Source organism: Rattus norvegicus, chromosome 1, assembly GCF_036323735.1.
Source record: "Rattus norvegicus strain BN/NHsdMcwi chromosome 1, GRCr8, whole genome shotgun sequence".
NCBI classification, from domain to species: Eukaryota; Metazoa; Chordata; class Mammalia; order Rodentia; family Muridae; genus Rattus; species Rattus norvegicus.
In genome coordinates, this window is record NC_086019.1 from 146,259,300 (window position 1) to 146,269,509 (window position 10,210).

The 10,210-nt window shown below is 52.1% G+C and overlaps 1 protein-coding gene across 1 annotated transcript; it reads left to right on the forward strand.

The window, feature by feature from the left end:
* Positions 1-5,019: 5,019 nt before the first annotated feature.
* Positions 5,020-9,255, forward strand: Mex3b (mex-3 RNA binding family member B). Its single transcript, NM_001191626.1, has 2 exons — positions 5,020-5,608; positions 6,444-9,255. Exons 1-2 carry the CDS (start codon positions 5,332-5,334, stop codon positions 7,895-7,897), a joined length of 1,731 nt encoding a protein of 576 aa, NP_001178555.1. The 5' UTR covers positions 5,020-5,331; the 3' UTR covers positions 7,898-9,255.
* The last annotated feature ends 955 nt before the right edge of the window (positions 9,256-10,210 follow it).

Consider the following 10,210-nt stretch of genomic DNA (forward strand, 5'->3'; position numbering starts at 1 on the left):
GTGGAAGCCAGAGGCCGACATTATCTTCCTCAACCACTCCCCACTTGGTATTTTTAATCTTTTGAAAAAGGGTCTCTTGTGAAACTTGGAGCTTGCCACTTATGCCAGTTGGATGGGCTGGCCGGTCCCTTGGGTCTGCCTGTCTCTGCCCTCCAAGTGCTTTTAGCAATGTGCCTCCAATCCAGGTTTGTTATATGGGTGCTAAGGATCTAACTCCTTGGTCCTCATAGCTGAACCAATAGCACTTTTTCCACTGAGTCTTCTCTCCAGATCCTAGAAAATTAATTGACTACAGATGTACATTCAGTTCTTAACGCATACAGAAAATGAAAGAAAAACTGTTTTCCCTAAAATACAACCATTAAGACTTTGATGCGTTTTTGCTATTTTTTCATTGTTTTTAATGCCAAGTGCTCATGCACAGTTGAATGCATACGTGTGCACAACACATGCCCATATGTCCAGTCAACATAAGGGGAGGGCTTCCTATGTTATTCAAATATGTCACTAAATAGATGTGGGTTGCACAAACTGTGTCGCCGGCATGCTAACAACACAGACACAACGGGAATCTATAAGAACAACAAAGGACTCTCATATCCCTTGCCATGTAGGATTGCTAGAAGCCTGTGTCAGAGATAGGGCTGTAAATATTTCCAACTTTCAGCTGAGGACTCACGGCTCAGAGACAGGAAGGAACTTAGGCCTGGTGAAGATCACAGTGTCTGATGCCCTCTATTAGCTTGGGGACAATAGTTTCTCCAAGATTTGTTAGTCCTGAAGCTTACTTCATCTTAGGAGTTCTTAAGAAAATGAATAAAAACACCGTTGTTGAAAACATTACTGGAATGCATGGCCTGATGAAGAAATGGCTAGGATTTCTCTCAGTGTCTTGGGGGAACTGTTAGGTGGGAGCCCCTGAATTAAGGCTTCAGAGCCTTGGCAGTAAATCTACCGCTGTTGGGATAAGGGACTTAGCTAATTTTCATCTGTAAAGTGGGTACACGGACTGCCTTTGACTCAGAGCAATTATGAGAGTTAAACCTTATATTATATTGGAAAGCATTTATAAACTGCCTGGCATACCATACGTGTGTAATAAATATTATCTGTAATTACCAACATTGCTCAAAGTCATGTTGTTGTGGCTGGAGTCATTTGAACTGTTTCCCTGAGACTGAATTATTCATGTGTGTACTTAAGGAAATTATTCCTTCAAGGCTTATTCTGCCTGGCTCACTCATTCATCTAATAAGCAGGTATTGAGTTCCTAAGTAGATGCTACATGCTGGAAAGCTCTGGTCTCTATAAACTCTTGCACCTCCTTCACTGAGGCAACAGCACACTTATCTCCTCTTCGAGATCCTGCCAGGACGAGGGGTGGATTACTCCTTTGCACATTTAGAGCCTCTGTGTAACTTGTTCCACATGAACAATGGCTCCAGGAAGAGTCCTTTCTCCCCCCCCCCCCACCTCCATCATTTCGGTGCCCATGCTTTACTCATGCCCAGTCACACTGATTGAATTGAGCTTGCTTGCTTTCACATGGAGATTTGAATTCCTCTTGCCATGTATCCAGTTTGCAAGATGTGTGCTAAACAGCTTTTCAGACCTCTGGAAATGAAAACAGGCTGTTTTATTGTTTGCTTTCGGGAGATAACTGGAACCTTCCATATTTTATAGCAGTTGAAATGTTGCCAGCCCATACTCTGCCCACTTTTCTCTTATAATAATAAACAGAATATGGCTTCATGAAGAAGCCCTTGGGGGTATGCGTCCTACATCAGGAAAATAGTTAAGCTCTTGGATCCAAATAGGAGCCTGGAATAATCAACAAAACAAAACAAACAAAACAAACAAAACCTATGGGATTAGGGTGTGTATGTAAAACCAGCAGGCCTTGCAAGTTGTACGATGTCTTATAAGACATTAATTAAGTGAAACTTTCTGAATTATTTCTAGAGAAATATTCAAGGGTCTGAATGCTGTATTACATGCAGAGAAGGGCGGTGGCTGGTAGGAGGGCACCAGCCGGCATCTTGTCATCCACAACATACAGGAGTTCCCTTTGTCCTGGTCTCTGGTTTAGACAGCCCACTGGAAGATGGGTACTGGTCTTTTCATAGTCGGCGCAGAAGTCCAGCTGGAAGTGGAGACTGGCTTTGTCAGGCGTTATCATTTCTACCCTATCAGTCTCCTGAAATGCTTTCAGGAGTGTGCTAAATGCAGTGTCTTCAGAACACCGATCTTTCCAGGTTTCACCAAACAGGTCCTTAGTCTGACCTACCTGGGACCTGTTAAGATTGGTCATGAATTCCTAAGGTCAGAGTTTCCACCTTTCTTTCATGTGGGGCAAAATGTGTGATTTCATCCACCTTTTGCGGTTATGAGCAAGTGCCATTCCCGCTTTCATCCAGCAGGGAAGAGTGACATTAAACATGTCACCTTGGTGAAGCATTGCATTCACCTTCCTGCTAATGAGACAGGGTCCCTGGGGACTTCCCTGAAGAGCCAAATCCTCCATGTTTTCAGGAGCGACTCATCTGAAATCTTATTACGAGCAGGTTCTAGGGGGAATAGAGTCATGGCAGGTTGCAAAAATCTATGGGCATCTTCCCTACAGCAAGTTTCCAGAGGGACCCTCTATCCCACCTACACATACACAATCATAATCTCGTATTCTTTTTAAAGGGACGGCAGTGGACCCCAAAAGGAAGCTAACATGTTGTGCTGGCAAGGTGAAAACGGGCTTTACAAAACTGCCCCCTTTGTTGACTTTTAAAAGCATTGTGACCCAGACTGGCCCAAAACTCACTATATAACCCAGGCTGGCCTGGAATTGATTGAAATTCCCACTCCTCTTCATCCTCTAAAGTGCTGGGATGACGGGCAGGGACCTCTAGGCCAGGCTCTCTTTTGCTTCCTGCCTTCATGCAAGCCTCTTCTGTCACTCTTTCTAGGGAGGGCGCTTTTGCTCCACTACCTAGTTTAGGGTCCTCAAGTGCACTCCTTCCTCATTCCCAAACCAATTTGACTCTGAGTTCATAAGCAGGAATTCTCTTCTGGTCAGCGAACTCTGCACCACCATCTTCTTACCCCTACCCGCCCCCGCCCCCGCCCCTCACAGAACTGCTTCTTTGAAGAAAAAACACAGACAGCTTGGGGAAGCTGACGTAAACATCCTGAGGAAATAGCCACAGTAAAGCCGCTCCTCAGCCTCATTTCCCTAAGGAAATAATCAGCACCTCTGTCCCGAGACAGCTCCAGGTGAGTTAGGAGCTCGGGATCACCTTCGCCTGCTTGGAAGTACTGGCGCTGGCAGAACAGTCAACTCCCAAGTGCGCTGCCAACCATTGTCACTTTTAACCACCCAGGTATTGGGCAGGAGAGGTATTGTGGATAAAAGCCGGAGTTCGGGGTGCCCGCTCCCCTTTTCTGGGTCCCTCAGGCCTGCCTTAGGTCTCCGGGGTCGCCCCCAATGGGGAAGGGGCTCGCCAGTCTGAGGTGTGGACAAGTGGCCTTGGGATCACCCGCAGGCGTCTCTCCGGGCGGACACTAACAGGATTAGGGAAACCCTGGACTACTGGCTTAACAGCCTGAGGCAGGGCGCAGGGGCGCGGATAAACAGGCGGGCTCCGGGAACAAAGGACGGAGAAGCTGATGCGTGTTGAGCAGGGAAGGGGCGTCCTCCTCTTGCAGGAGGGAGATGCGCCGGGGCCCGAACCCCGCCCCGCCCCGCCCCTCAAAACCTCCTTTCTTCTCGCTTGCGCTTGGAGGCTGTCGGTGGAGGAGCCGGGAGAGGGCGCAGTTCGCCTTGGCTGCCCGCTAGTCCCGTCGCACCCTTCCTCCGCCGCCACCCCCAACCCGTGAAGCTCACAAAGAGCGCCAGGCCCGACCACACACCTCCCGGCCCGGCCGGGATGGGCGGAGGGCGGGGCCGGCGCGCTCTTGGCTCCTCTCAGGCACTGCGCATGCCTGACCGCGGGGAGGGGCGGGACCGGGAGCGGCGGGCGCGCACGCCCGCACCATCCCCTGGCGGCGAAGGGCTGGCGTCCAGGCAGTGGCCGCGCGGCGCTCGTGCGCGTGTGAGAGCCCGCGGGGGTCTCAGTCCGCGCGCGCCTGGCATGTGCGGGACCCTAGAGGTCACCGGCAGCGGTGCGGGTCGCGCCCTTGCTGCAACCAGTTTCTGGTTTTGGCATTCGTTCTTTCAGGGACACTTGGGCAAAGTGCTACCCAAGGGGACGGAAATCTGGGCGCGCGCGCGAGTGGCAGTGTGGGCGGGCGTGTCTTTTGTGTGGCGTGCGCTCCCGCGCAGGTGGGCTGCTCGCGCCCAGCAGTCACAATACCAATGGGGCCCAGGACCTCGAGCCTTTGGTTCCGCGTCCCAGGGTTGGGCCGCACTGTTGTACAGATACCTTGCCTAGTATACCATCCACCTAGTGGTCGCATCGGCTTCAGGGATGCTTTATTTGGGGGCAGTAACGGGACTTTAGAAGGACCGCTCTTTGGAGCCTGGCGGCTGGCATCACAGTTGGGCGCCTTTTCTTGTCAACCTGGAGAGGAAAGAGACTTGAGGACAGTGGTTGTCCTCGGCTGATAGGTACAGATAAATGTCCCAAGCCAGTCGGTCCCGCATTAGACAACAAAGAGAGGCGTTCGCGGCGGCAGCGGGGGAGGGGCGCGGCCGGGAGGAGGCCGGGGCGGGCTGCGGCGAGCTCGATGGGGGTGGCGCTGGCTCTCCGCTCGTTCAGCCCCGGCCTCCGCCCGCCCCCGTCCTGGCGCGCGCCAATCGCCTCCCCCAGCGATAGTGTCAGTAGCATTGTAGTGTCAGCTCCCGCCGGTGACGTTGCGCCTCCCTCGTCCCCCTCCGGAGCCGTCTGGCTGCAGAGGCTCAGTCAAGAGGCGGGTAGGAGAGGAGGAAAAAGCGCTGAGTGAGGGCGGGCGGGCGGGAGGGAGGGAGGGAGTGGAGGAGCCGGGGAGGGGCTCCTTAAAGAAACGCTGCTGTCGCTCGCCTGCTCGCTTTGCGCTCGGCATTGTGGCCAGCCAGCCGGGCACTCGGGGGGCACGCGCGGCCGCCGCTCGAGCTCTGCCCCCACCCCAACCGCCAGCAGATCTGGGGTGGGGACCCAGGCGGGGGCTCTTGCAGCCACTGCCCGGTGCGGACTGCACGCAGAGACCCACTCCTCCAGGCGCCGAAAAACGAGCCACGGAGCCCTCCGCAGCCGACCGGCCTCCCCGCCCCTGACTACCCGCTTCCCGGCTGCCTTTGTGGCTGCACCTTCTAGCTGCCGAGCAGAGAGCCGGCTGGGGCGCGGCGCGCACGGCGGAGCGATGCCCAGCTCGCTGTTTGCAGACCTGGAGCGCAACGGCAGCGGCGGCGGCGGGGGAGGCGGCGGCGGGGGAGGCGGCAGTGGCAGCGGCGGGGGAGAGACTCTGGATGACCAAAGAGCCCTGCAGCTTGCGCTCGATCAGCTCTCCCTGTTGGGACTGGACAGTGATGAGGGCGCCTCTCTGTACGACAGCGAACCGCGCAAGAAGAGCGTGAACATGACCGAGTGCGTGCCGGTACCCAGTTCCGAACACGTCGCGGAGATCGTAGGGCGGCAAGGTGGGTCCCGCAGGGATGGGGACCCGAGGGGTGTGTAGGATCTCCGGCCGCCGCCTCACTGTGAGGGCGGGTGTAAGAACCCGAGCTGTGGCGCGGGGGAGCCTTGGGGAGGGAGGAAGAGCCGCGCGATGGGCCGGCGCACTAGACAAAGAAAGTGCAGGCAGGCTGTCTTCCACAGCGGCGCCAGTGCCCCGGCGGGATGCACTTTCTCCTGCTAAAATCACTGCCTTCTCCTCTAGTGCTTCAGACTTAGTCCACCCTAGGAAAGATGATTTAAATATAAGATTCTGGGGGAGAGGACCTCTGGTGGTCCTTTGGGAGGGGGCGGTGTGAGGGGGCGTCCGGTGGGATGAGAATTCGGGATTTCTGCGAAGCGGAATGGAATGGAGTCCAGAGAAGGAACAATGGGTCCCAGGACTGCCATCCCCCTTAACCCCACCCTTAGTCCTCCAGAGCCTAGGGATCGTGGCTTCCCGGGAGCCCTTGGTGTCTTCAAGGGAGTCAATGTGCTCAGCTGGATACCAGAAGCATCTCCCTAGATGACTTTTCTGGGGTTCTGCGCTTTGCTTGGGACGACTGCAGTCACCGAGGGAGGGCCAGGCAGCCAATGGGCTATTTATTCCTCGAGCGTTTCGAGGATAGAGCCGGCGGTCCAGCTCCTGGCGCGGTTCGGGGTCAGCGAGGGAGACGCCCCCTTTCACTGGTCGCGTGTTCTGCTGTCCAGCTGCCTTGGGCGCGGGCTGTCCCGGGTCTCCGCTGTTACCCCGGGATAATGGGCGTGTCTCTCTCTCTCTCTCTCTTTCTCCTACTCCCTCCCTTGAACCCTGGCTCCCAGGTTGTAAAATCAAAGCTTTGAGGGCGAAGACCAACACTTACATCAAGACCCCAGTTCGCGGGGAGGAGCCTGTCTTTGTTGTGACGGGCAGGAAGGAGGATGTGGCTATGGCTCGGAGGGAGATCATCTCTGCCGCAGAGCACTTCTCCATGATCCGAGCCTCTCGTAACAAGAACACCGCTCTCAACGGCGCTGTGCCCGGGCCGCCCAATCTGCCGGGACAGACCACTATCCAAGTGAGGGTGCCATACCGCGTGGTAGGGCTCGTGGTGGGGCCAAAGGGCGCCACGATCAAGCGCATTCAACAGCAGACACATACATATATTGTGACACCCAGCCGAGACAAGGAGCCGGTTTTCGAGGTGACCGGGATGCCAGAGAACGTGGATCGCGCTAGAGAGGAGATCGAAGCTCACATCGCGCTGCGCACCGGTGGCATCATCGAGCTGACAGATGAGAACGACTTCCATGCCAATGGCACAGACGTGGGCTTTGATCTGCATCACGGGTCCGGCGGGTCCGGGCCGGGCAGCCTCTGGAGCAAACCCACCCCAAGCATCACTCCTACCCCTGGTCGCAAGCCCTTCTCCAGCTATCGCAACGACAGCTCCAGCTCGCTTGGCAGCGCATCCACAGACTCTTACTTCGGAGGTGGGACCAGCGGCAGCACAGCGGCCACTTCACGCCTGGCGGACTACAGCCCTCCCAGCCCTGCACTCAGCTTTGCCCACAATGGGAACAACAACAACAACGGCAATGGTTACACCTACACAGCGGGGGAAGCCTCAGTACCTTCCCCGGATGGAGGTACTGAGCTTCAGCCTACTTTCGACCCAGCTCCTGCCCCACCACCTGGGACACCCCTTCTCTGGGCCCAGTTCGAGCGTTCGCCTGGAGGTGGATCTGCAGCACCAGTATCCTCTTCCTGCTCTTCCTCGGCATCCTCATCTGCCTCGTCGTCCTCTGTGGTCTTTCCCGGGGGTGGCGCCAGCAGCACACCCTCTAATGCCAATCTGGGGCTGCTGGTGCACCGCCGACTACACCCGGGCACCAGCTGCCCGCGCCTGTCTCCACCCTTGCACATGGCCACGGGGGCGGGAGAGCACCACCTTGCTCGCCGCGTGCGCAGCGACCCAGGCGGTGGAGGCCTGGCCTACGCCGCCTATGCTAATGGGCTAGGGACGCAGCTCCCTGGCCTGCCCTCGTCGGACACTTCGGGCTCCTCCTCGTCCTCTAGCTCCTCCTCCAGCTCTTCCTCCTCTTCCTCCGGGCTGAGGCGCAAAGGCAGCCGCGACTGCTCTGTGTGCTTCGAGAGCGAAGTGATCGCCGCGCTGGTGCCCTGTGGCCACAACCTCTTCTGCATGGAGTGTGCCAACCGCATTTGTGAGAAGAGCGAGCCCGAGTGTCCCGTTTGCCACACGGCGGTCACTCAGGCCATCCGCATCTTTTCCTGAAGGCAGTGCGCGGCTTGTGCACTGCAGGGAAGGAGGGTCACCTCCCTAGACCCTCATTCCCTAGGGCCTGCCTGCCCAGACGCCTCTGGTGCCCACCTCTTTCCACCCCACCCTCCTTACTCTCAGAGATCCTAGAGGAGCTTGGAAAGCTGTAGTATCCGCTCATTTTTAAATGTCATTTTTAAACAAAGGAACTTGCCAGGATCTCTGCATCAGGAGTACTGTAGCCTCCGAACCACCTGAATTGCATGCTCTATAAATAATAGGAACGGCGACATTCTAGTAACGATAGTTTTTACACTGTACTTAATAGGAAGCTTCCAAAAGAAAACCCCACAAGTTTTCCATTTTCTTGAAGTAGAAAAATGAACAGTAATTATGAAGATGATTAATTGTGCTATGGGATGTATGGACTGTTTTGTGTGTTTCCCTTTGTGGGTGGGTTCCTACAGCGCTCGTTCTAGAACACAAGTGGATCCTTTTTGAATGTTCATGGAAGGGCCGGGAGTTCTGTACAGCCAGGACCCTGCAGCTTTATTAAAGTTAAAACTGTAACATATCTCTTATATATTAAAAAAAAACCTTTAAAAGTTTTAAAGAGAAATTGCATTAATACAGATTGAAGTATTTTATTCTTTTTTGACTTGAAAAATTATATTTCATATTGCAAAGATGTTTACAAGTATTTTAATTTAAGTTCAGTGAACTTTTTGTAGCTGGGTTAAATCTTTTTATTTTTAGTATGGCCTTATGGCAAAGAACACTGTATTATTTTAATAATCACACAATTGTGACGGACTACAAACCATAAAATGTATAACGTTTTGAGCAGTATTCTGTTGGGATGGAGATTTTATAGGTTCAGACAAATCTTCTAGATCTACTTCACCCAGCATATTTTCTATTCAGTGATATAAAGCATATTTTATTCTATATTATTACAAAAATGGAAATGTATAAACATGTCAAAAGGAACAGTCGATGCTTTCTAACATTTGTATAAATAGAATTCAGTGCAAATTACAGGAATTCTGTTGCGCCGCTATAGTTTTAGTGTTTCTATTTTAATACATTTGTTTACCACTTGTTTATGTATATGTAGGTGACGTTACTTGAGCTTAAATGTACTTTACTGAGCAAAGTTTAAAAAAAACAAAGTATATTTTATTTTATGATAAAGGGCCTTTAACCTCATGGTCAAATACTAATATTATATTTGCTGAGACAAGATTTGAAATTGTATCAAGAGTTTTATTTTTCTGACATTTAAAGTTCTACATAATAAAGGTAAACTTAAGTAATGGTGCTACTTCATTTTTTAAGTATTTCTATATAAATAAAACATTGAAGAAAAATCAGTGTTGTATGGTGACTTGATTTATTTTTTTCCTCTTGTGGTGTAACTTTGAAAAGAACCGTTTTTACGTGATAGATGGAGAGGCAGTTTCTAGATATATCTTGTAGTTAACCAATAGAGCAGACTCCATTGAGGGGTAGGATTTGGTTGCATAGATGGTGACAGATAACTTTTTAAAAAAAATTGCAAACATCTACTAATCTAAGACATATTTCTCTATTAAATATAGCTGACACTACAGCTAACACTTAGGGACCATGATTTTTTGGGGGGCAGGGAGGGTTCCTCCCTGGAACATGGTTACTTTATTTTTAAATCAGGAGATGAAAAGGAAATGGGAATATTCAAAAGAAACATTTGCACTTTCAGCCCACACAAACCTGTCAACATTACCCAGCAGATTAAGAAAATATTTTAAGAGAGGAACTGGCAATCATTTGAATGTTAATATTTTAAAGGGTCTAGGGCTCAGGGAAGTACACATCCTGCTCAACTCGAGGGTTGGAGAAGTGAGCCCCATTGAGGGCAGCAGTCTCCTTAAGGAGGAAAGGGGGGTGGAAAGGGCTGTCTGCTGAGGGAGGGCCTAGCTGGATTTGAGCTTGTGTCTTACCAGGCATCTTTCGGTCAGGTTAATTGGTGTTGACAGACTCTAAGTGTTAACTGTTGTTGCCCTCCACCCATTCCTTCTCCCCATGTGAGCCTGTCTGTGCGTGCGTGTGTGCGTGCGTGCGTGCGTGCGTGCGTGCGTGCGTGTGTGTGTTTCTCTGTTGGGTGAGAAGCAACTACTTTGTTTGACCTGAACTTTGTCTCCTAAAGACTAATATTAAAGAATGACTGGACTCTGTCATGAATTTCTAGTCAGCTTCCTGACTGGGCTGCTTCTGGAAAATAGTAAGGGTCAGGAGTGTAGTGGGTGGATAGTCTAATCTTAGCATGTGGCACTGAAAAGAAAGAAT

What these genes read in the sequence shown, in the direction of transcription:
- Mex3b (NM_001191626.1), top strand. Translation starts at nt 5,332, where the DNA reads ATGCCCAGCTCGCTGTTTGCAGACCTGGAGCGCAACGGCAGCGGCGGC. An exon ending in GGAGATCGTAGGGCGGCAAG is followed by an intron (nt 5,609 to 6,443) that starts GTGGGTCCCGCA and finishes CCTGGCTCCCAG; the next exon opens with GTTGTAAAATCAAAGCTTTG.